Source organism: Zootermopsis nevadensis, unplaced genomic scaffold (genome assembly GCF_977971745.1).
Source record: "Zootermopsis nevadensis isolate Lab colony 2312 unplaced genomic scaffold, Znev_1.0 Znev_ptg000006l, whole genome shotgun sequence".
Lineage (NCBI taxonomy): Eukaryota > Metazoa > Arthropoda > Insecta > Blattodea > Termopsidae > Zootermopsis > Zootermopsis nevadensis.
In genome coordinates this window covers 11,147,758-11,175,102 of record NW_028259138.1, presented here as the reverse complement: position 1 = coordinate 11,175,102, position 27,345 = coordinate 11,147,758, and the positions used below count along the sequence as shown (strand labels likewise).

The following is a 27,345-nucleotide window of genomic DNA, read 5'->3' as shown; positions in this document are numbered from 1 at the left end:
AGAATATTATCCGGATTTCCTCACTTGGTGATATGGTGAGTCGTAACTTTTCATGCTTGGCAAGAAGAACTCAAGTCACATGATGTTCGTACTTTTACTCAGTCTTACCGAGCACGAAGGATGGAATCTTTAAGTGTGTGTCAGTCGGCTCATCAAGCACCCATATAACATGATCTGAGGTTAATTCTGTACCAGGGACCGGTCTTGTATATTCCATATCCGCTGTTACGATGTTTCTGGAAACCTCGTCGTAAATCAAATCTTTTTTCTTCCGTGGGTGTTGTGTTAAAGTTGAAGTTACGATCCCGACGTTGGCATAGAAATAACATTTTCGCAAACAAAAATTTGTAAGGAGTGAGATTTAATTGTGTGTGATGAATCATTGCCCTAACTCTAAACCGTAGGCCTACCAAAGGTGATACATGTAAGACTTGAGGTTCTCACAGCGGTGAGTATGAAGATTTCAGTCTTCTGGGTTGTTGCGCTGTGTAGTCTGGTCGATGTTTACCAACGTTTCAGAGGTCATACTGCCTCCGTCATCAGGCCGATGAAGATTTCTGTCTTCTGGGTTGCGCTGTGTAGTCTGGTCGATGTTTACCAACGTTTCAGAGGTCATACTGCCTCCGTCATCAGGGCGATGAGTATGAAGATTTCCGTCTTCTGGGTTGTTGCGCTGTGTAGTCTGGTCGATGTTTACCAACGTTTCAGAGGTCATACTGCCTCCGTCATCAGGGCGATGAAGATTTCCGTATTCATCGCCCTGATGACGGAGGCAGTATGACCTCTGAAACGTTGGTAAACATCGACCAGACTACACAGCGCAACAACCCAGAAGACGGATATCTTCAAAGGTGATACAGATTGCCAAGTATTGCCATAAGATGTGTCTTAAATTCAGATAGTTGGAATCAAGCCTCGCTGGAGGCCTACAGCCATACGTAGACCCCCCTCATTTCATTGATCTGTTGTTGTCCAATCACGGGATTACGCACCAAGCAACAGGGAATGTGTGTAAATCGAGATCCAAATCTCGGTTAATGATCACTGCAGTGATCCATATTGTAGCGTGCATAGCGAACGCGTACCCCGTTCATCATTTTCATGCTTCTATTAGGTACAGTCCGCACCAAAACATCATATATGATTTACGTGTCGTTTTGGCCTTAACGATATAATCTTTTATTCTGGAGGTATCCAGTTCGAATCTGGACCGCACTGCTGGTAATTCTGATGTAGCTTTGTCGTCTCTTTCTACAGTTTTTCTAACCGAATTCCTTGATAATTGTCAAAAGCTTCTGCATCCTGTTGTAATGACTGACATGAATCAGTGCTGCCAGCACAACGTGTGTGTACACTAGTGTGGTAGTTCTCAACCTGGAGTCCTCGGGTTCTAACTAAGGGATCCGATAGTTCAGCAAATTCTGCTCTGTATGGATGCAAATTTCAAGCTTAGTTTCATAACACTTTTTATTTCCATACTGGATTAAAAGTGTGACTATAAAACTGCCACTTATTTATATTTTAGCTCCTTTGTGTTATCTGTAATCACAACGTAATGATAATTTTGGGAAGGGGTTTCGAGGCACCGAGAATGTTGAGGAACACTGCACGATTGTATATCCTGGAACCCACTACATGTTTCGACTCTTAGTTCATCATCAGGTGGTGTCTCATACAGAAAACCACTGTTGAATTTATGATTATATGTTTATGTGTGTGGCTGCGTTATTAGTTTGTAAGGCGTTATGATTTATTATATGAAATTTTAGGTAAGTGTGGAGTCCGTCAGTATTTTGTCGATTAAATACGAACATCTTAAAATATGAAGAATATGGAAGTCTGACCTAAAATTCCTTTGAAGAATTACCGTTTCTGGCCGTGGGTGTTGTAAGTGGGTTTGTTTTTAACGTTTACAACATTTTATAGACCTTCATCTTTGCTGAATATGCGTCTATTTTGTCGAATGGGCGTTTGTATTCCACGTGGTTCGAATTATCTTCCAATCTCGTTCGACACGTGTCCTATGCAATGAAAGCTCGTTCTTATGTGATGTAATATTCGTTGAATATACCATTGTGCCTAATACCAAAGTGCACGGGGGCATGAAGGTGAAGGATCGCCCTGAATGGTAAGACCAAATCGTCGACCAACACTACACGATCCAGAACCATTTCTCTCTGCATTGTACCCTTCAACTGTATACCGGTAAGATGTTTCACTGTTGTCCACTTTTCTCCTCGATGTTCTCTGCCAACGTAATTATTTCCTTTTTTCCCGTTTGAGCTCGTGTCCATCCCTGCAGAATCTTGGTTTCATGCCCTTTAATGTCCTACCAAGAGAACGTTACAAATCACGAAGTTTCTCTTTATGCATTGTTCCCCATTAGCTACCCACTTCATTTCTGTTTGCTCCAAATAGTTTCGTGAACTTCGTTTTGAAATAGCTGTTGTCACCTCATCCACGAGTTAATTACGAGAACGTTAAATTCGATAAATGCTCGCTACATCCTGTTCAAAATGTCTTTTCTTCCCATCGCATATCAGAAAACGTAAAAATTAAAGTCTGTAGATCTGTATTGTTACCTGTTGTTTTGTATGGACGTGGAAATTAATTTTACCACCTGAGGGAAGAACACACTTTAGAGAGAGTTTGAGGATGGAGTGCCGAGGAGAATATTCGGTTCTAAGGGTAAGGACGTTACAGGAGGCTGGAGAAAACTACGTAATGCGAAATTTAATAATTTGTACTTTTCACCAATTATTATTGGAAGTTACCAAACCAAGGAGTGAGAGATGGTTTTGTTGTATAACGCATGGGGGAGATAAATACATGTATCCTTGGAGATTTAAGAATGTATACACACGTCTTGGAAGGTATAATAGTAGATATTAAAATAGGTCTTACAGAAATGGGGATGTGGAATGGATTTGTCTCAGGATAGGGGTCACTGGCGGGATCGTACGATTATGAAAGTGAACCTCATGGTTGCATAGGAGGCGGAGGATTTAACTAAATTCGCCAATATCAATTTAAACAGTAAGCGACTGCTCTGTGGAGTTGGGCACCACGTGTCAGCCTTTCAGGATTCTGTAGTGACAGGAAAACTGGGATATCGTGACAAATCATGAAGGGGACGTTTATGTATGGAGCTTCGGAGATTAAAATAGGCTGTCGGATTTTACAGCGCGCTGTTGGCCGACGGAAGCGGTGGTGGGAACTGGTAACTTTAATTGCCGAACGCTGTGCAGTCGACCGATGCCAGACTCTTATTGAAGATTGATGAACACTCCCGTTTATTTTTGTCATCCCTTAATCTGCTTTTTTCTGTTCTTTCTCCCTTCGTTTCTCTTAGGACCTCGTTTTATATCGATTTCTACGGCATAGAAAATTATTCGCGAACCCTTTCGTTGGTATCTCCAGTGTGCTTGTCACCCCCCTCCCCCTCCTATTTTCCTCCCTGTCATGCGTTTTTATATTTGTACGAAATGCGACACTGGTTACGACGACGTTTTTATGTGGCTGTTTCATTGTTTGTTTTGTTTAATTTTTTTGGCGGGGAGGTAGGGGTAATTCTCCTCCTCGTCGTCTTTGAAAGGGAACAGGTCAAAGACGTCACACTAAATTTCAACCTAATCTTAAAAACAATAAAATCGTCTCTGGCGATCTGCCGCGTCAACTGGCTACCTTACTAAACCGACGTTTCGGGAACCAACTCTGTAACCATCATCAGGGTTCTGATGTGACCAAGGTATCCGGTTACATCAGAGCAATTATGGGGACAGGTTCCCGAAACGTCGGTTTAGTACGGTAACCAGTTGACGCGGCTGATTGCCCGAGAAGATTTTATTGGTTGTACTCGCCGCGAAAGTCTCAAATCCTATATAATCTTAAAAAGTTTGGCGTAAGAACCATGTCGCTTTCGATCTGTTATCGCCTCTGGATTGTCAGTTTTTTAATTCTGACTTTCGATGCTTTCTTGTAAGCATCGTAAAACAGTTGGGTCAGACGAACAAGGATGGCCATTATAAAATTTGATCAGATTTAATCGAACGGTTACTGAGTTTTGAAATTGCAAACCGAATACATCTCTTTTAAGTTTCTCGAAAACCATTATACTTGCTGAACAAGTGAATGGAACGCAAAACGTGTTTCTTTTTTCTTTCTGTATAAGTACCAGATTTCGACAACAAAACTTTTCGGTCGAATAAAAATTCAGCCAGTTGTTGTCCGATATGTACGGCATCTGGAACGCGTCGGTAAGCTTTCCAGTATCAGATGTCATGAAAATGGCGGTTTCATGCGGGCGTAGGAAGGAATATCAGACGTGGTGAATCTAATAGGCGCATTCACCGGTGTGACAGTAAGGCCAGTGACGGTCGGTAATGCACCGAAGAACAGACTATTTATCTCGGCTTCTTTGTCCGATACCAGTGTGTCGCCAGAATGGTCGTCTGGTGAATTCGTGAATCGTGGAAGGAAACGTCATGACTTGTTGCCATGATTATTACGTAATTTAAGTTACTGTCACGTTAGCCAACAGCATAACCTTAGAATGTTTAATCTTTTGTAATTATACCTTTGACATGGATTTGTCTAATTGCTGTCACTTCTAATTTCTAGGTCTGAGGGGCAGAAATTGACTACTTCATCCAATTATGGGCCTTCTTTCTACCACAGATATGAATGATCTCCCCCTTTCTCCGTGAGAGTTGCCAGCCGAGATTTTAACTCCTGAAATTGGTTGATCAGTTGTTTCTTAGGCTACTGAACGTCTTATAACGTCTAGACCTGTAATTTGATGTAGCATATTAAATACTTGTTATCGGTCCATTGTATTCTAGAAAATGGTGGTGAGACATGCTTGTTTTGGATTTGAGATATTATTTTGCGTTTAACGTGATCTGTGGCGGGAGGATTGTGAAGGAGACGATCGTGGCATATTTGAACGTGTTGTTGTGGAATTCGTCTTGGGAGTTAGAGGCGAGGAATGCATACAAAATGTTGTTGGGCAAACTTCCAGTTGCAGGAGGTGTATGGATGTGAATAGTCGTTCGTCACGATGGGAGTTAGATGGAACTGGTTCAGGGTCGTGTTTATAGACTTTTTTCCATCTTATTAGTGATGAGCTCTTTTACTATGATTCTAGATCATAGGTCATCAACCCGTGGCCCGCCGATGTATTTTGTGTGGTTAGAATACATTTGTCTGATCGTAACAATAAGTTTATACTATAAATTATTCTTATTTATAATCCGACGTCCAGCGAATTGGTTAAGAAAGGTGACTGTACCCCTCAGTCTTTGGTTGAGAGCCAGGACAGAAGAACTGCTGTTTATTTTGAATACTTTAAGGGCTGTATTTTAATGCAGGAGAAGCGTGGTTCAAGTCTTTAATTCACGTAGCTTAAGAAGTATTATGATCAATGTTGTAATGTATATGTCAGAGTTCTCGAGTGGCAGGTTGATTCGCTGGCTGGAACAAAGCACGTGCTGTATGCCTCGGCAGTCACAGGAATGCTAACTTACTGCAGACACGAGCTCTGTCTTTTTGTGTGACTGGCGACTTGAATGCTTATTGGAAATGTGAGCTCTTCTAGTCCATGCTTTTCCATCGCCTGCGTTGTTTTTTTTACTGTCTCTGTATTGATCTCGCTGGACTTCGTACTGTGATAATATTTTTACAGAACTTTGGATTACTCTTGGCCCGGTCAGTCATAATTTATTTATTGAAAATCGCGGTGGGGTTGATGGCACTCCTGCCTTCGTATTCTTGAAGTGACGGGTTCAGATCTCGGCCTGGATACCGGGCTGTCTTGAATTCGGCTTCTCGTGGTTTTCCGTACTGGGGTTGCACCTCAGATTAGGGAAATAAGCCCTTGGACGCCTTGTAGAAGCAACAGCACATTCCTTCCTACTTTTGTGCTCAGCAACTAATGGGTCAGCTGTCTTTAATGCATGACGTAATTGTCTTGCCCTGTTATCACCGCCGTGTTGCAAGGAGATTTAAATTATAGGCCCTGTGTTCATTGCCGAGTTGAGTCATAGCGTAAGTGATAAAGCGGTTGGCTCGAATTGCCTTGGTTACGTGACTTTCAGGCTCGGTCGGGGTGGGTAACCCGGGACGAGTATGTCTACTCTTGACACTAGTACATGTACGTGTCTTGTCGAAATACAGAATTATTCTAATCTTTATGTCTTGGTGTGCAGACCTTGGGACACACGTCTGGCGTCTTCGTGATCTTCCTGCTTCTCTGCGACTCGTGTATCTATAATTTTCATGCTATTTCCGGTATCTTGTTCTAGCCACATGGCCTTTTCTTCCTGTTTTCTTTATTCTAACCATGTCTTCAGTTGTATTGTCAAGTTAATCACGTGGCGCTATCAATATTTTTTTTAAATTTTTTTTTAACCTCTATCTAGAGTCCATTATTCTCGTTTCTGTTTGTCCTTATTCGTGTATCATTACCAAACACACACTTAATGTGCTTGAACCAGAAATGCATGATAATACCGATATCATGTAAGCAACGATCATCACACCAGAACAGTGGTTAGCGCATAAGGCAGTAACTCCCAGTGAATAGTCTAAAAACATTAAATTAGGTGAAAATATGATCTTCAAACTCACTCACACAGCCAAAGCTACAACTCAACTCGATAATCAGAACACAGCAGAATAAGAGCGATAAATCATAACTCAAAATGACAATCATCGCCTCGATAATATTCCGGTAGACTTTACTGGACTGTCAACTTTTCTCGTCATTTAGGTCTTAATATTATGAAAAATGTGAGTATCGCGGTACGCCATGTTGGGAGGGGTTTACAACTCTTACTCAATCTTAACCTCGACACCATTTAGGGGTGAGTGGTAAGCGTCACACTCCGGCTTCGCTTTACCCCTGGAAAAGACCCCGAATCTACGGTCAACAGTAACATTTTATGGAAGGCATTTAAAAATTGTCCATAGGCTTTTAGTGAAAACTTTCTAAATTCCTTCGGTCTCAGATAAAAGTGCGTGTTTTAGGCAAACTACTACGACAATATCAGGAGAAAAGCAATACGGATGCATATAAGTACGTGCCGACAGCCAGGCCCTGGGTTTACCCACATTACATTCCACTTCATTATACTCCTAAGGAATATGTCAGGTACAATACATAGGACCTTTTATTTCGAAGTTATTTATTTGCCGGATTCAGGTCTGTATCGATTAATATCGTACTTTATCTGTGTGCAAGTCGATACGCGTGTCGTCAGGGAGGTGTGGTGCTTTTTTGCATACATTAACAATTGCTTACCAAACTCTTAGGACTGTCAATTGCATATTGATCGTGTGTGATATTTTTGTTCTGCTCTGTGCGTTTTGTGGAATGGAACGTAAAGATTGGTTTGGTCCACTAGCCTAGTGCGGCGTCTCCTAGGGTGGGAGCCTCCCGCTCTCGAAAGGGACATGACCCTCTCTTTGGAGGCCCAGTGGTCCAATCATAACACAAATTGGTATGAAAGCTCGGTATCACTTCACGGGTTTGGGTCTCGGCGGTTGAATGAGTCGAGGGTTCGATATCCCGGCATAAATTCAGAGTTATATGAGGTTGTAGGAGCTTAAACACCGCTCCATAAGCCCTGAGTGAATCTGGAGGTAAATCTCCACACATTATTAACCTCTGCACTAGAAGGTAATCAATCACTTTCACGTTTCAATTGCTTTAGAAGGGTGAATGATGAGTGGGTGGGTCCCTGTGAATGTCTTGACACAGTGGCAAATAGAACAGTTTCTGTCCCTCCTGGGAATAGACACCTGGATGATTAGAAATTAAGGTAAAAATCAGGAAAGGGTTTTACTGCCAAACTGACTGCGAACCTGTGGTGTTATGGAGGCTTTGCATGCGGTGAACTGCCAGTCTGTTTACTTTGTTGGTTTAAGACAAGCCCGCCCAACCTGTAGCTCGCGGACACATTTGAAATAAGAAAATGTCTTTTAACCTTATCCCAGGGATAGGCGCGATAGAACACCGAAGTAGTACCACCCGTTTCCTGGTAAACTATAAAAGAAAATTTACCACCTCTTCCATAATGCCAAGTGACCCTATCATAAATCATATCTTCGCCGGGATTAGAATAACTGTCGATGATTACTAACGTGCATTGTTAAGGGGATGTTTTCTAGTTAACGACTTGTATTTGTGTAGGCACCAGCAGCGGCTCCTTTCTGATATTTTCATTTCCGGTCTTACAGTCTGTCTTATTTTGCAAAAGATCGCACCCAAGTTAAAATCTATGCAATAATATTTTAGAAAGGGTATGAGCTTTTTAATTGTGGAGACGTGCATTACACTGATAATTAATTTTGTAAACCTTTGCTAAAAATAAACACGCTCTAGACTAGGTTGTGAATTGCATTCTTCACAAATTTCTTAATTTATCATCAGTATACTTTTATTGTATATAATTATAGAAAAATACGAAGATAAAAGTGTATATATATATATATATATATATATATATAATTTTACGTATACAGTTCACATTTTATGTATTGGAACTTAATGTTGCCCGCATACAGACCAAATTTTGCAGAATTTGCCCGCACAAAAAAGAGGTTGGACAGACCTGCAGTGCAATATCAGATATTTCTAAGTGCGTTCTTCACTTATGGTCAAGAAATGTCCTGTCTTCTTGTAGAAGTTGGATGTTTTATTACCGTGTTTACAAATTCTGGGAAACTTAAATTCTTTTTGAAGACCCACCATATATATTCTTTCGTCTCTCAAGTGGTTTATTTGCCTCAGGTTTTCCGACGCTCTGTGTTTATTCCTCATTTTCCACGGGAAAACTGCGTACTGGACGTTCCACTTTTCCGCCCTACTTGCAAACAGTTCAAATTATAGGTCAAGTCTCCTCTTCTCTTAGTAGGTCACAAGCTCTCTCTCTCTCTCTCTCTCTCTCTCTCTCTCTCTCCCCCCCCCCAGAATATGGTTTTCAGACACCCTGAATATTTGCATTTCAAAGTTTCACGCCGATATACCATTTTTATGTTATATTTTAATCATTAAGGTCTTAGGCTGACGGGAAGACACACGATTCTTGAATAAATAGTAGCGATAATTATGTCTTCGATCAGTTCTTAACTTAATTGCGAAAATAACTTTGATTTGTTACCGTCGTTTGCAGTCATTTCCACAAGCCATTTGCGAAGGATATTATCGTCTTCGTTTATATTATTTTGCCATCCATGTAATCATGTTTTTGCCTTTGTTCTTTAGGCAAGTATCGCTATTGACATTTGGTTTTAAAGTTTTTATCCGATTAATTAACTTAGCGTTAACCAGCCGTTGTGTCCCATTGAATTCCAGCCTACGAGGTGCGATCGGAAAGTTTCAAGACTGCGCGTATAAAAACCCGTACACTTATCTCAGGTATTAAATTCATCCATCACCCTCGAAGTAGTTCCCCTGGGAGTGAACACAACGATCCCAGCGCCTCAAACACCATGGCCGTCATCCCGCACCCTCCTTAGCTCCGTGTGACTTCTTCCTCTTCCCAAAGATGAAAATTCAGCTAAAGGGAAGGAGATTTGAGACGATAGAAGAGATTCAGGCAGAATCGCAGATGGTGCTTGACAGGCTAACAAAGAAAGATTTCCAGGGATGCTTCCAGGCTTGGCAGCGGCGCTGGGATCGTTGTGTTCACTCCCAGGGGAACTACTTCGAGGGTGATGGATGAATTTAATACCTGAGATAAGTGTACGGGTTTTTATACGCGCAGTCTTGAAACTTTCCGATCGCACCTCGTATACTGGATTTCTAGGATATAATGGTGAAGTTGGGGTTGTGATAAATTATTTCCTTGTTTCGCGAAACATAATTATAAATGCTTTGTTAAAAGTAGGACCTTGAGTTTTGCTGTCGTCTATTATGCAGCGTTTATTTACGTGTCATTTATCTGGCTGTCTCGCTCTTTCTGTATTTAGCATTCCGTTTAATGACGATTACAAATAAAATATTTTATCGAAATGTGAGAAAAATCAGAATCAAGTCTGCCAATTTCGTGTCATACATTTTTGAATGTTCATTATCACAGTCGTGATGTCGTTGTGACTGTCTTGCAAACATTAGGCAGTTTCAGCCTGTAGCAGTGGCTTGTTGTGTACAGAAATGTGTCGGTGAGTTGTAAAATTAAACATTTTCGTTTACCAGAAGCATGCAAAGTAGATGCGAAACGTTCTTATCAAAACTTTTAATTTAGAACAGCATTTGTGCAAATTGGTCACTGAATTTGTATAATTATTCATTTAAAATTAATGCCAGCCTTAGTAGGCTATACAGATGTAAGCATTTAAGGAAAGTATACTCTCCGGAGCTAATGGTCTTTCGTGTGTCCTGAGGTACGTCACCATATGGTGAGAAGGCGGAAGGAATTCGTATCTTATTGAAAGTATTTATGTATTGACCTCTGAATGGGTCGGTGTATTCATTCTCTCTGACAAGTACCATGAAGTAGAACTTCAAATATAATGTTTGCAGTTGAACCTGAATTTTTTAGGAACATGATAATTGCGTATATGAATCATTGGGGAATCGTTCTGGTATACGACCACTGGGCAGACGAAGAAGGAGAGGGAAGGATAAATATCAAGATTGATTATAGGGAGGTAGGCTGTGAGGATAGTAAGTGGAGTTAGCTCAGGATTAAGTCCGGTGGCGGTGTTGGACCTGCGGGTTTTGCTACCAGGGAGTTGGTTAATTTAGTTAGCATGTTAGATGAAATTGAAGGCGCGTGTCGATGTGTCTTGAGTTTTCCCGGAGCAAAATATCCTTCATATTTTATTCGTCCCACTTTCCTACCGCCGCGACGCTCTCTTTCTGTCTGTCCGTCCGTCCGTCCGTCCGGCCGGCCGGCAAGTTCCCTTGCCCACTCAAACCAGTATTATCTGTCTCAGCAGTGCCAGTCTCTTTCATCTCAGAATTCTCTTTGATATCAAAGTGAAAGCCGCTACGTTTGCGTGCTCTGTCTCTCTTGCCTTTTTCTCTTTTACCCCTTTGCTGGTCTCCTCAGCGGCACATGTGTACGTTCGAACACACGAGAGAAGGCTTCTCTTCTGCTCTTTGTAGTCTTCCGCGCGCCCGGCAACATCAAAGCGGTTCACATGTAGAGGGGAAAGCTGTCTCTCTCTGGCGCTCTCTCTCTGGCATAAAACCCAGGCGGGCCGCTAGCACACTGGCTGTGGCTTTGATCCTAGCCGACTTCTATTTCCCCGTGTTGCCGGGCTGCTAGCTGTGTGGTGCTCCTGTCTCAGTTGTGAGGTAGTCGCGGACCAGAGCGGTGCGTGGTGCATTGTCGTCACTCCCGAATCTTGCATTAGTGTGTAGTTTCGGTGGTAGATGTCGCCTAAAAACAAAGATAAGAAAGGAAAGCGTGCATCAGGACAGTTGAAGACTCAGAATGGAAAGAAGCATGGCGCCATCGTTGTCGACGTATCGTCGGGGAAGATGGTGTCTGATGACGTCATTGCGGAACGGAAGGTACTGGAGACGGCCCTGGAGAGAGCGCTGTTCCGCTGGTTCGAGCGCTACCAGCAACAGCAACAGCGGGAGCGCCATGGTGGGGGTGACGAGGTCCGTGTCACCGTTCTCCTCAGCACAGCTGAACTGCGCAAGAAGGCCCTCAGCATAGCACGGCGACTCGGCGCGTCACGTGACCTCCTGGACCTCGTCACCAGGGCGTGGATCCGACGCTGGCAGACGCGGTATGGAGTCCCGAAAGCGTCTTCCACTCCACCGCCTCTCCCAACCCAATCGGCGGACGTTACTATAACGGTGACCTCTGCAGAAAAAAGCGAGGTGCAAGAAGGCGCAGTGCCGAGTCCATCCGAACAGTTGCGACAGATACTTCGGAATGGAGAATACACGGCCGATCAGGTGTACTGCGCATACGGCTTCCAGCTAGATTGGAAGTCCCTTCCCGACCGCACCCTCGAGGAGACGTCGCCCAACGACAAGGTGTGGGTGCTGATGGCTGGCAACCGCACCGGAAGACACCGAACTCGTATGCTGATCACGGGCCGACTATGGCGCCCGTCGTGTTTGCGCCACGTCAACATGTTGAGCCAGCCTGTTGTTTATGCTGGAGGGGGGAGTGGCACTGTGACCCCTGATCTCTTTACCTGGTGGTTCCACCACGAGTTTGCCCCCGCAGCTGCTACTTTGCACCCACGCGGAGCTATCCTCGTGATTGAACAAGCTCCGTTTGTACCACAAGAATCGGAGTGCGTCGCTGCTGATGGGGCAGTGAGATTGGTTGTGTATCCGAAAGGAAACTTTGGTGATGGGGCTGTGCTGGATCATGGCCTTGTGGTATCGGAGTTCAGGACGAGGTACGCTATGATGCTTCTGTCGAGCGTCACCGCGAACAGTACGGACCATCAACACGCCACGTTGGTGTCTGATTATCTAAGGAATTTCGTGCTTAAAGACGCCTTCCCGATGCTGCACCGTTCGTGGCTCAACCTGAGATCCGAGACCTTCTTGAGGTGCTGGGACAGAGTAGCATCTCTGACTAACGAGGAACCCGGTCCGTGTTCCGAAATACTGCCCTGTACTCTGGCCCTGTCATCCTCAGGAGCAAATGCCGCGCATGCTCAAGAAGACCGCATGATGCTGCTGGAACTTCAGTGGCTTTCGCACGACCTCGGTCTCGAAGTGACTGACGATGACCTGGCAACTTGGGCCCAGGACTCCCGGTCTGAGGATGTTTCCCTGGAGAGCGTAAAGGCGGAGCCAGTGGACGAGACCTCGGAGGACGCGGTCCCCGCTTTGCCTACTCCTGTGGAGGCGGCAGACCATCTCGCACGTGCGCTCTTGTGGATGGAGACAGAGCCTCTGGACCCGGCGCTCCTGCTGGTGGTCCGAGATATCATCACCCTCGCGAAACAGGCACGTCTGATCGATCTGTGTCGGTTGTTGCCACCGGAGGGACACGCCTGTACGGCATATTTGGGTTCATTATCCCCCACCCCTCCCCTCCCCGAACAGACCGTCGTGGGATATCTGCGCCCACTGAAACTGGGAGGTTGCCACATTCAGGCTTAATATGCAGAATGGTTTCTAATGGTTGTATCCACGTCTTGGTCACGTCGTTGTGTTTTCATGAGAGTTTTATTCATCCAGTATCATATTTGGGAACCATTTAATGGCGCTCCGTAATCTGATGTGAATGTTTAGTGTCAAATAAAATGAGAGGATAATTATGTCTGATGAATTGGATAGCAGAAGGATGTATTGCCAGTGTGGTGTAATCGGTATGATTCAGGGTACACATACCCCCGTCTGAGTTTCGAACTTTTTGGACGCGTTCTGATTGACTCTTCAGGGTTTCAGAACATACAGCGGTTGTTCCCCTAAACACAACTGACGGGTTAGTCTTCTGAATGGAAGCTTGCTGGACGCAGAGGTCGAAACTCGAATTGCGTTATTATTTCAAATTAAGACGACCGTTTACTGGAGGTGTTGCAACTTGTAGTGTGGTGGATATTGACAGGCGTTTCAGAGGGGCATACTGCCTCCATTATCAGGGTATCAGTATCTACCAGACTACACAGTGCAACATCCCACAAGACATTTCATTGTTTTAAGTTGCTTGAGAATGTTAAATCATTGATTCATGTGATTTGTGTGGTTTTGCAGGCGAGCAAGATGGGTTTGGCCGCCACTCACCCCGGCGCCACACTGCCCTTCTTCTGCCATAACGGGGACCACCTGACACAGCCTCCCCCTGCCCACATGGGGATTCCTCCTTATCAGCTGGACCCAAAGGGGGCGAGTGCTATGGGTGAGTACTGGCGGGGTCTGGGGTTGGGGCTACGAACTTCGCCAGGGGCACCCCCGACGTCCACGGGCGGAGGCAGTGTTTCCGCCACCGCCGCAAGTCCACCGACGCCATCCGCGGGGGTGGGGCTTAGTGCGGGGGATTGGAAGAGACTGGGTCCCCTCCTAGCAGCGTCAGGTTAGCCGTCCAGACTCGAACTCCTGTATCATTAATCTCTGAGTGGTACAGACTGGATGCGACGTGTTCGGCTGGCAGCACGTCGTAACTTCTGCAGAAATAAGTTGCTTCAGAGACGTCTACTGTCGTCCATTTTTGTCTTCATACAGTTATTTTTGTGTGTGTTGTTATTAGCCTGTTTATTAAACGGTTCTTTTAATCAGAAATAATTTGCTGTGGTATGGTTTAAGATATCATTGCTTTTATTCATTCATTGATATTGTCTCAGAATGTTGCGAAATATTTCGTTACGATCCTGAACAAAATATACCTCTGCACTCTTTAATTTATCTTATATTCTGTATATACTTCCAAAATGTATTACGTGTTCGAACTGGAAATGAATTAAGAGATAAGGGTGGTTTTTTAGAAACGCAGTTGACTTTTCATGTGCGTGAGGAGGTCAGTCTACTTAAAAATAAAGAAAAAATTACTAACTAAATACTATCAACTGAAAATTTCTTAAAAATGTTTCCAAGAATGGTATAATAATGATAGTGTTTTGAATGAATCTTGAAATAGACTTACGGTTTGAAAATTTGATCAAAAATCAGATATATTTAATTTGAAATCCCAAATTTTAAAATGCAGCATACCTTAACTCAATCTGTCATACATTAAAATAAGTGAAAGACCAGACATTAACTTATTTTTACAGTCACGAATACAGTGAAAAAATATGTTAATTCTTTAATAATTTTCTCAGACACTCAATTTCGAAGCCCTTAAATCAGAATTTTCCCCAACATACAGCCTAGTTCATGTTCTTATATTATTATAATTTAATTCTAGTATTGTCTGAGCCTTCTCCGATTTAAGTCAATTTTTAATGTGGTGTATACTTTGGCTTTCCCATTTTGTTTCCCTGTTTAGTATTTTATTACACGTATAATTGTAATAAACTACTTTAATGTTTAATACAGAGACCCTCAGGAGCTCATGCTTTCTCGTATGTAATAAGTAATCGTATAATAAACCAACAGAATATGGAAACATCTTTTTACAGTGTAAGCTCGAAGTGACACTGTTGGATACATAATCCCCCCTCCCCCCAGAAAATTGTACGTGGTCTGTTTAAGGTTCGGCCTTACAGTTGGAGAGCCATTGTAGTAGAGTGCAGGATGTTACTCACTGTTACTTGGGGCACTTATCCACAAAATATGTTGCTTTTCTGTTCATACGCTACGGAGCCTGATGACAGCTTAGAGCCATAGGCTGAATGAAGTCTTGTGTCTTCTGCCATGAAAAGTCGCTGATATGTGAAAAGTTCTTGAAGAAAAATAAATTATATTTTATATTATTTGTTTCCATTGGAGGGTCTGCTGACTATTTTCATTATTCTAAATCAAACTGTTTTGTCCTCTTCGTAAAACGATGGATTTCTATCGCCATTGACTCAATGACAGAATTATATCCAGGGCAGCGAAACCCTTCAAGCCGATCTTTAAAACTGCAGCTAAAGTTTGCTCTGTCATTGCAAACAGAAATTGAAGGTAAGACTCCCGTCATTCTTGGCGTTAGATGCTGGTGAGTTGTCAGCTTTAGCCTTTAGCCGATCCCCTTTGGGGGGGGGGGGTGCTCATTTGGTTGAGGGTTGGGTGCTCATTTGGTTGAGGGTTGGTTGGGTCTAGACCAGAGGTTCTCAAACTTTTATACCTTGCTCCCCTCTTAAAACATTACATAAATTTCATACCCCCCTTCCAGAACAGATTTGACATAAAATTTAGCTATGAGTATATATTTTTTTATAATTTAATATATAGTATTCAATGAATTTAATTTAAAAAGCTATAATAAAATATACGCTTCATACCTGGATTAGTGGGATGGATGTGGTTGCTTCTGTGAACATAACTTATCATACAGAGGTTGCAGTTTTGAAATGACCTCTCTAAGGTCGTTTTCCAGGTTCATCGTAAGTATAATTAGACTTATGTTGCCGTCTACTTCCTAAAACCGCCCGATGCTGTACGAGTCTGAATTCTACAGCACTGTAAGACAACTAAACTGCCTCAACCAAGCAAAGGATGTTAATAATGTTTCTCCATATTTCGTTAAAAAAGTTTTTAATAAAAACAACACGTCTACTCCCCCCTAGGGGGGGGGGGGGCGCCCCACACTTTGGGAACCTCTGGTCTAAAGTCTTCAATTTTATTGAACGTTTCGGAATATATGCCACCAGCCCACTTGTGTGAATGTTTTAACAAATGCAATCTCCTTTTTTTACCATGTTGAGATTGTCTCTGGACCCACCCACAATCCAAATGGTAACTGACGTTCCTTCCTGGTAGTACAGCGGTCGGAGCGTGAGGCTGACAATTCACCGTTACCCAGTGACCAGTTTAATTAATAATATGCTCGGTTTTATTTCCACCCTTTTGTCTTTTCGTAATTATTATTTGATAACGCAAATTTCAGATTCATTTTCCTCCTCAACCGTAGCAGTATTCTGACACCCCCCTCCCGCAAGTCGTGTCGTCGTGGTCGCGCACAGAATGAAGATTTTTGGTTTTTATTTCATCAAGGAGCAGTGTTGCCAATCGAACATGAAGCCCAGTCTGTACAGTAGTGGTGGGAGTTGGTGGTGGTCTAGTGGTGCATCTGGAGGGAATGTTGGCTGCACTGTAGTTTGCATCGGTGCTGGTCTGTCAGTTTGTGTAATTCTAAGATGTATATGTGTGCTATATAGCAGTGGTGGACCTCGTCGAATGTTGATTGTTAGTCAGCGTTCTGACTAGCATTGCAGTTGCCATCTTCAGGGTTAAAGTGCAGTGGTTTAAACTCCAGTTGTTTTTATGTTTTTTTAGTAAGAGAACTCAATGCGCTTCGTACAGACGTGTGTAAGGATGGCATATTTTGTCGTTTAATGGTCACTAAGTCTCTGTTTAAATTAAATTCCGTTCTGTCCTTAAATAATGATATTAATAGACGGAGGAACCAGTGATAAAAGATAAGAGCATTTTATTCCATTGTCATTTAATCTTTTAAGGCTACTGTTCTCGCAAATACTTTTGAATTAAGTCCGTACCGCAAAGAAAACGCCTCACTTCACCATTGTGAAGATCAGTATTGTAGGCTGTTTAAAGAAGTAATCGGTGTTCAAACTAAGAATAATACGAAATATGTAATACAATATGACGACGTATTCAATTTTTCATCTCCAAAACTTTGGATACGTAGTTTAAGACCGGAAGACACATTTTCAGCTGATCGTCAAAATTGTATGAAATTGTGCACACGATCTGTGTCGTTCGGTTTTGGTTTCTTATGAACCGTAGATTCTCTCATAGAAAATAATTTATGACCATCTGAGTCGCTATAAACTTTTAATAAATACCCTGCACTATTATAATTCCTTACTGCATGCGTATAATTTAATATACATGTTTTGTTATGTTTATTTTCGTATCAAATTGCAGAAGTTTTTATAATTTGCATTAAACAGCGCCTTGTTCTGCATTCGATTGTGTGATTTGAAGGTAGTGGTTTCAGACTGTGCGATATAAGCCGTGGGTAATAAACACACCCACGGGCCAATTTTTAATATTTGGCCAGTTTGCTAAAAGAGTCCCCACTGCTATGTTGCCAATATTAACGGTAGAATATGTAACCATTTGACGCTTTATTCTAGGTTGCATAAGGTTGGTAACCGAATTTTATTTTTAAATAGTTATGCTTGTTATAAGATTTTGATTAAATGGTGATTGTTTACAGTTAATATTATTGAATTAGCTATATTTTATATTCATGTTATTACTCTCGTCTTTTCGGTGATGGTATTTGTAAATAACTAATGACGATGTATTTAGATACTTATTATATTGGCTACAATTGTTACACAATCGTAATGTTCGGTGCAAAAAGAAGATATGTTGTAATAATTTTAAAGGAAGAGGACGTTAATTATAACATTGAACAGGCCTAAGTGTACCTACAACCGACATGTCTTACAAGTGCGTTGTGCCTGTCTTGTTTTCACACGTGTTACGGTAAACTGCGTTTTTGTATTTCGCCTTTTGCTGGAAGACGCAACCTAATCGGAACCCTGTGTCTTCTGGAGTGGCCCAGGGCGAAGCAGTCTGATTTCGTATATACCCAAGTACATAGTCCTATCCTTTGTTATATTACGCCGTGGCAGGTAATCGAGAATTAATGTTATGGTACATGATGGTGGTCTACCGGTTAGAACGCTGGCCTTGTAATCCTGGGGTCTCGGGTGCCCGAATTTATAACTTGTGTTGGGCAAGGCCGTGGTCTAGGCAACACGGAGTTTTCCTCCGGGGGCTTCCCCGGTTTCTCCGTGGCATCCCAACAATTACTCCATTCACACACAGAAGAAGGCAATGGCAAACCACTTCTGGATCATCTGCCAAGAACGTATATGAACAGGTCCCAGTCCGAGAAAAGGATGGAAGGATCCCGTTCATATGGACCTGTCGTCAGACAGAACACTAAATAATAATAAGATGAGGTGGTCTAGCGGTTAGAACGCTGGCCTTGTAATCCTGGGGGGTCTCGGGTTTGATTCCCGGCGGTGCCCGAATTTATAACTTGTGTTGGGCAAGGCCGTGGTATAGGCAACACGGAGTTTTCCTCTGGGGGCTTCTCCGGTTTCTCCGTGGCATCCCAACAATTACTCCATTCACACACAGAAGAAGGCAATGGCAAACCACTTCTGGTTCATCTGCCAAGAACGTATATGAACAGGTCCCAGTCCGAGAAAAGGATGGAAGGATCCCGTTCATATGGACCTGTCGTCAGACAGAACACTAAATAATAATAAGATGAGGTGGTCTAGCGGTTAGAACGCTGGGCTTGTAATCCTGGGGTCTCGGGTTCGATTCCCGGCGGTGCCCGAATTTATAACTTGTGTTGGGCAAGGCCGTGGTCTAGGGAACACGGAGTTTTCCTCCGTGGCATCCCAACAATTACTCCATTCACACACAGAAGAAGGCAATGGCAAACCACTTCTGGATCATCTGCCAAGAACGTATATGAACAGGTCCCAGTCCGAGAAAAGGATGGAAGGATCCTGTTCATATGGACCTGTCGTCAGACAGAACACTAAATAAAATAAATACAATTCTGTGGGCCATTTTCTGCTTTTGATGTGTGTGTGTGTGCACTCAGTCCCGGGTTCGAATTCCCTTTTACACTAGGTCATTAATGAGAAAGCTTGATGCATTTCAAGTGTTCAGTCAGAACGGACCACACTAAAAGCGCAGTGATTATTAGGTGCTGGATTTTAATGCAAGATTGTAATATATGAGCTGGAATATATGCCAGTGTAATGTCCTACTACGGAATACTCTTGGTTTTTGGTGTGGAGGTAGTGAGTGACTTGGTGCACTATCAGTGTTTAGTGAACCGTGGAACAGGAAATTAATTCATTATGCATGACACCTAGCTACCGCGTGTGAAACACAGCCCAGTCCAGCAGCGGTTCGAATTTTAAACGACCCTTTCCTAAACGAGTATACTCGGTTTAGGAAAGAGAATGTCTACAAAATGCTATTGGTGAACGCTACGAGGATTAGAATTCGGCAGCTTTACGTAATCGAGTGGATGGTGAAACGACATTGAAATTTAACCCAGGTTTTGAACTGGATTCTAAATAAAGGTTATAACATTTCGGTTTGTGTTAAAATAGAGATTTTCGTGGTTAATCACACATTTGAAACAGTGCTACGAAGTTTGTTAATGTACTTTTGTACTAAAATTGCGTATTTAATACCCGAATTTTTAAATTTATTCAAGTGATTATCGTGAAAAAAGTTCATCTCCAATTGGACCAGGACTAGCTCAATTTGTTAACCGGTGGTAGACTGGACGGCTGAGTTTTGATTCCCGGAAAGTATGAATTTTTCTCTTTGCTACCATTGTGTCCAGACTGGCTGTAGGCAAACTTAACATCCGTCCGATACGAAAATCCCCGACGATAAAGCTGTCTGGACGCGAAGCTGGCCACTGACCAAAAATTCTCGAAATCTAGAATGCGTGGAACTTCGCCTTCACCTTCACGCTTCAAGTAACGAGAGCTAAGTGTAACCAAAAGGGCACGCATTAATATTATTTTATATTTTGTGAAGTCACTGTTGCAATATTCCAGTGTCTGAGGAAATTGTAATAGGAGGTATGATAGTTAACAGTGCTGATTTGTATTGTGTAGGCCCTGGGTTCGAATCTCTACCCACTGCCCGGCTAATCTGACGTTTGTCATAGCTTGATACTCATGAAAGGCTTTGTTATCTGGAAACCGTAGTAGTTGTTTAAGCCTCGTAAAATAACCTACAGACTAATCAAACTACTTCCTCTTGATATTCATATTATTTCCTGTTACATAGAAGCCATAGTAGATGATTAAGCTTCACGAACCAGTTGAGTGACCAGCGAGAATATTCATCTGATCTTCATGTTAATATCCTGGATCGGCGAAGTCTTCCCTCGTTTATATTTAGTTCCTTAGATGCTAGCTAGCATGCCGATAAACCCCCCCCCCCCCCCCCCCAAACTCCCAGCTGCTTCACATTTTGTGCTACTCTGTGCTTCGTTTTATGTCCGTGTTTACATTCCCATCTCATCAAAAACGAAGATCGTTTGAAGGTACGGAAGAAGGGAAGCGAAAAACGCATTTAAACATCATCGCGGCGTTCAGCCGTCTTCTGTTTTATTTGTAGTTTCGCTCGCAGACACAGGCAGCGCTAATTAGGCAAAGGCGAATCGTCTCCCGTCTCTTTGTTCTGCAGCTTTTTAGAAATCGTTTACATGTTATATATGGCTGTATCTGTTTCTGAGTAACGAGTTAGCTTCTCCTGTAGTTGGAGATCCTTGGTTCGTGGTCTGTTTAATGGTATATAAGCTGTATCTACTTTAATGGCACGTTAATTATGTATTGCGGACGACGTGGGTACGCAGGTGGCCCATAATTTGAACAGTTTGCGAACGGCGTATTATTTTTGGAAAGATTAGACTTAAGCTTGATTGGTTTTTTTATTGTATACAGCCATCATTGGATTAAAAGTGTTCGTAAGTTGAAAATTCTTAAATCGAAAATGAAATTTGTAATTACTGCACTATGATAATTACAAAGAATAAATAATACGAAATTAATTGGCCCCTCGTAAATTGGAAAAAAAAATTGGTACTTCCTAAATGAGAAAGTTAATAACTTCATGGATAGGTATTTAAACTTTACTGCTCAGTGTTTGGTAGATTCACGGCCCCTGTATTAAAGTGAATATATTTCAAAGCGTCATAAATATAGTCACTTCTTTTAATGTAATTCTGTTATCAGTGAGTTTACGCGTTAATCGTACGTTTATTTCTTTATTTTATGAATTATTTCCAGCGCGTTTCTGCTCCTGCTGTGACCCGTGGGCCTAAAAATTCTGCCACCTGATGCATGTGTTCGGAAGAGTCACTGCTCTTTTCAATCGCGCCCATTATATTTGAGATGGATCGCTTTTTATGCGCTTGTAGTTTCCATATCTGCGCCGAATCATCTGTCATTACTAATGACCTGTTCGCACGCCATATTGCAGTACTTCATACAGCCAGTTTCCATTCATTCCCTCTCAGAATGCGCTGCTAGCGTGTTTTTGAAATATTCTGGTTTGTGTTCTATACCAGGAAATCCCCTATCATGACGAAGGTTATATATCTCTCTCTCTCTCTCTCTCTCTCTCTCTCTCTCTCTCTCTCTCTTAAACCGCATGGTTATTAACTTTTAAGCCTATACTATTTCCGTCTCCTTCCCAATTTCTTCCAATTCGCTCTTCAGACAGACAAACAACCAAGATGTAGTTGCCGTAATGTAGAGTTGCCAAATTTTAGACATGCATCGTGAACAGAAGGTCCGTTGTTACAGAAAGAATATTATACGAATATTTTCTAACCTTGTTTTGGATTTAGATGCCTCTGACAAGCCTTCGGTGCGCTTAGGCAATGGGGCAATGTCTACAGGAGAAAATCTGAAACTAGGATGTTCTGTGGGTGCCTTTGGCCGAGGCTGGGTTATAGTTTGAATTTGTGTTTGTTTACTTACTAACAGCTGCAGAGTACATTTTAAGAATAACTAAAGTAAAGCAAAGCTGTCATGTAGGCGCTTGGGGGGAGAGTATAGCTCATACTGATTATTAACATCAGCACTAGATGGAGATGAGTGCTTTATGCCCCCGGGAAAGACCTCGGTACCCATTGGATAGGAGGCTGGGTGGGCCCCAGAATTGTAGTTTTCTCAATTCTGTAATTAGTTTGCATAAATTTAAGATCTGAATGGAAGAATTGAAATTTCCCTCGCACGGTGGCGAAGTACTGGCCTTCAAACTTTGCGTTGCGTGACATTTGGGACAACCCTTAGTTGCGGTAGTCTTCACGACAGAACTGTGGGACTTTCGTAGCCTGCAGAGAGCACCGTATACTCCCGTGTTGCTTGCGACTGCTAGTCACGCTAGGTGATGGACGTCGTTTAAGTGGGGAGGGGAGAGAAATAGATTTTTAAAAGTAGGAAGGAGGATATTCTTACACTGTATGAGCAGTTCGCGGTTTGTTGAAGCTTGGAGCAATTTCAGACTAGATTGGAGAAACGAAGTGAACACGTCGTTGTTCTGCTGGGTTTTGACGCCACGTGGATTCGGAGGTAGATATATATACTAGGGTTTCGATGAAGTATACGGTATATATCTTCAGAGCTGAAGATTTCGTCACAATGCAGAAGAAAAACGTTTGCATCTTCACCGCTGTGAGAACCTCAGATGTCATAAACCGAAACTTGTCTTCGTGAGAAGGCTTAACACCTAACCTTTGTTTCGCGTCTAGGTATCAATCATCTGATCAGCCAGTTCAGAAAATTATGTCGTGTGGCTGGAATTTGTTCTAATTTATATTTTTGTTACATAAAAGGCGGTGACAAAGAAATGTCACGTACTGGTGACTGGAGGGAACGGAGTGTAGAGTTAATCTTTTGGTAGACGTTAAAGAATAGGATATTGCTGACTTCAAAAATTATGTTACAATAACACCAACCTGGCCGCCAAGGTGGTCTAGCGGTCAGAACACTAGCCTTGTAATCCTGGGGTCCCGGGTTCAATTCCCGGCGGTGCCCGAATTTATAACTTGTGTTGGGCAAGGCCGTGGTCTAGGCATCACGGAGTTTTCCTCCGGGGGCTTTCCCGGTTTCTCCGTGGCATCCCAACAATTACTCCATTCACACACAGAAGAAGGCAATGGCAAACCACTTCTGGATCATCTGCCAAGAACGTATATGAACAGGTCCCAGTCCGAGAAAAGGATGGAAGGATCCTGTTCATATGGACCTGTCGTCAGACAGAACACTAAAAAAAACACCAACCTATTTTTAAGTGTTGCTACAAATATTAGATAGCAAAATATTAATATATATTATTAGTTCTTAAAATTGTCATTGATTAATCATGTTTCGACCGACTTTACGTGTGGAGTCCATTGGACAACACTTCCCGGCTGATGAAGTGGTGTTGGCATTCAGTGTAAGAAGTGTCTAACCTGGTCCGAGTGAAGTATTAGGTGCCGTAGGGAGACACGTTAGGTAGGTGGTGGAAAGGATCCATTGTTAAGAGCGTAGTGCTATTATTTATGGAATAGCCTAATATACTGTACTGGAACGAGTTATGGGACGAAAAAATGGGGTGTGACTCCACTTGGCGTGCTATATTATATGAAGCTGTGCAGCGGAAAAGTCGCAAATGTTCATCATGCAACTCTAATGCCAGAGCGCCCACAGCTGGATTTGCAACTGGTTACAATGCCTTGTTAAAGTTGGCTACTCTGTTCATAAAATGCGCTCATAAACGTGAACGTTGTCCTGTGCGTATTTAAATTAGTCGACGAATTTCGATTAAATGTGGTGTCAGAAATCTGTCTGTTTAATTTAAGATCGGTCTAGTGCAGGGGTTCTCAAAAACCTTTTTCGCTGGCGTACCACTAATTCTAATTTAACACATTAAATTTACCACTAACCAAATGCGTTCAGATAAAACTTATTTATAATAATATTATATTTTGATTTTCTTACTTAGTTTGCGTACCACTCAAATTTGGCTCGGAACCATAGGTTGAGAAACGCTGGTCTAGTGTAACGTGTACATCAAACTGAAATGGAAGTTGTCAGTTTTCTCCTGATTGGCTTATTGCAAACGACGTAATAAATTTTAATTATTCGGTTTTGTCCGTCTAATCACAATTATATTTAAAATTTACAAATAAGATAATTAAAATATCATTTTATGTTCCACATCGAATAATCGATTTACATTTGGAACATTTTTACAACGTGTTTCGGTTTCATCGAACCATCTTCAGGTGTAAAATTATATCAACAAATTTAAAACTCAATTACAATTTCTGTTGTGTAGCTTTTTGGTGATGTTCATGATGTTCATGAAGATGGTTCGATGAAACCGAAACATGTTGTAAAAATGTTCCAAATGTAAATCGATTATTCGATGTGGAACATAAAATGATATTTTAATTATCTTATTTGTAAATTTTAAATATAATTGTGATTAGACGGACAAAACCGAATAATTAATTTAATATTTGATTCACAATATGACGCAATTATACTATCTTAGTAATAAATTTTATGAAAATTTACAACTTTTATTTTATTACTTGTGGTGAATGTTTGGGGATGTATAAAGGAAAATTATCCTGTAATGTGCGTGAATCTGTACTAGTCCAATGAGCTATGTACAATCGCAGATCATATTTCAGGACATTACACCGCGTAGTCTGGTAGAAACGTACCGACGTTTCAGAGGTGATTACTTCCCCCGTAATTTATGGTGATGTTGAAGGCAGACATCGAATAATCTGGATTTCACTATTTTGTGTCCTTTTGGAACGGGCGGAGATACAAATAATACATGAAGGAAAACCGGAAGTTGGGATAGCTTGTCGTGCATAGGGATTTTCCACAGAGCTCCCGAATACGAAGCAGGGATGTCAACCACTCGGCCGCGACGGTTGGCCAGTAAGATGAAAAAGTCATATTTTGTGAAAATGGTTTCAAACTTTTGGTTTTTAGAACAGAAATCGTCTTGACCAAGTGACTGTCGGTTGTTCCGAGGAGGTCGTTGGTTATATACTTAATGAGTTTGTGTTACAGTTTCCGAAAACCCGTACTCTAGTTCGTCATGAAACCCGATTATCACACAGAACAGAATCTGGAATTTACGGGACGTTCAATGTGTGGTTTAAATTGGTTGCGTGCGAACCCAACCCGTCTACACTCTGTACTCCTGATTGCGAAACGTAAGAAATGGAGAACGAAGAACTTGGAAGAAATTGGAAGGGAAGAGAACGAATGGAAAATCTAACAAAATGATTATAATTTACGAATTCCTCCCATGCAACTGTATAAACGTGTACAAAGACCACTCTTGCTGTAACTTATCTGACTGAATTCAAACCAGAGTTCTGTCGCACTGTTTGCCGACCAGCCAGGAGTTCAGGTGACGTGTCCAGGAGCTCGGGTTGTCTTTTATTTCCTGCTTCAATATTCAGTGCTCCCTCACACGGTCATAGGAATTTGCCGCATTCACTCACCCCTTTCGACACATCAATCAAGGGGATGATTTATACACATCGAGAGGGAGAGAACCTTATATAAGGTGTATTGAACTCTTGGGCCAGAAAGGCAGGACAAAAGTATCCCTTGATTAATGGCATCTGGCGAACAGGTAGTACCAACCCAACGGTAGCACAATGGGCTTCACAACAATCCAACTACCCTGACTGCAAAGAGGGACGTTCAATTTTTCACTTCTTTGACCATAGCGACAGACACAGATAACTAACTGAGAATCTGAAAAATTCAACACCGCGGATACCAGGGCAATGGTTCCCTTGAATTCAATTGCATCTTCGCATCCCCGAAGGGCTCTGTCTTTATATATCCGCTGTCAGTGTCTCTAATTTGACTGACCTTTCAGTACTAAGCGAACTGTTTATATAATGAAGTCCTCCAGTTGATGTGGTGACCCTGTTAGCACCGACTTGTGTAAATCACGAAGTTCCTCTTTAAGCCCCAGTGCCGCCATTTTCCTCTTAGATTCTGATAGGATATTTCCTGAGCACTTGTTACACTGACGTGTCGCATGATTTGCGTCATGCCTTAACTTCTCACAGAACAGAGGCATCTCTTGCTAACCTCATAGTAATACGTGGTTTGTTCGTCCATTCTTAAAATCAAAGTCACTGGGGTTGAACAGAAAAAGACGCGTGTCGATTGGAATTTAAAAACTATATGAAGTTTTTCCACTGGAAAAGCGAGAAAATGTCCATTGAAGCTTAGGAACTTGGAAAAATTCTTCGTTGGTGTCTTACTCTAGAGAAGAGCCCATTTGGGAATTATACACATGATAAGAGTTCATTTGATTTTGAAAACGAGATATAAGATTATTGGATTTTGAAATGAGGCTAAGGGCAATGAATGGAATGTGGAAGGGACTGACTTATAAACGTGTAGGCTCAGTGGAGTTCAACAAGATTGATCACTGGAAGGTCAGTTCCAGAAAAGTGTCCACTAGTGGTTGTATACCATTTATTGGTTTAAATATACGTAATTGCCCCATTTCTCTCAGGATGTAAAGACGGTGATGAAATATTTATCTGTTGGAGTTTAAGAACGATTCAAGTGCTCTCTGGTTCCGCATGTTGTACTCACACGACCGATTTTTTTATTTCCGTGGTGCCTTAATTTTGCATTGATTTCCTTTTTTCTAGTATCGGAACTTATTTCTGGTACACTCGATATAATTGACGTAACAACATTCTGTGTAGATCCTTGCGTTTGGTTTTTACGCAGAAAAACCGTACCGTGATGAATTGTAACGGGAGATTGCGTATAAGAGACTGGTTTTGACTGCGTGTCGTGTCTCTGTTTGGACACTGCAGGTACTGTATTTGTCACTTAATTTCTTTCTCCTTTGATCTATTTGATCTCGTGCTGAGAGAAAATAAACACGCGAGAAGATGAAAGATCGATCGGGAGAGCAGCGGCGTGAACATTAACGTGTTGGCACCGAGGTTCTGAATAATGTAAATACGGTAGATTCCAGTTAATTGGGCCAAAGTGTTCCAGTCCCGATGTGTCCCAATTAACTGGAATCCACTGTATTGTCATTTTCTAAATCTGAATCTTTCATAATTTGCATGTTGAGTTGAAACGCACTCGATTTAGAAGGACATCGCTGTAGAACTGCTTAATTGAGTGAGAACAAATAAGTATTGTGTGCATCTGTTTGTTGACTAGGATTTTCGC

At 42.1% G+C, this 27,345-nt stretch overlaps 1 protein-coding gene across 3 annotated transcripts in view; it reads left to right on the top strand.

The window, feature by feature from the left end:
* The window catches only part of pan (transcription factor pangolin), a 411,083-nt gene that overhangs the window by 324,167 nt on the left and 59,571 nt on the right, over positions 1-27,345 (top strand). For 2 of the 3 annotated variants that reach the window (XM_087343684.1, XM_087343685.1), the window contains exon 4: positions 13,685-14,003. In XM_087343684.1, the coding sequence (XP_087199810.1) occupies positions 13,685-14,003 (319 nt within the window). The remainder of the gene's footprint in view (positions 1-13,684; positions 14,004-27,345) is intronic. The other variant, XM_087343687.1, reaches the window with a different exon arrangement.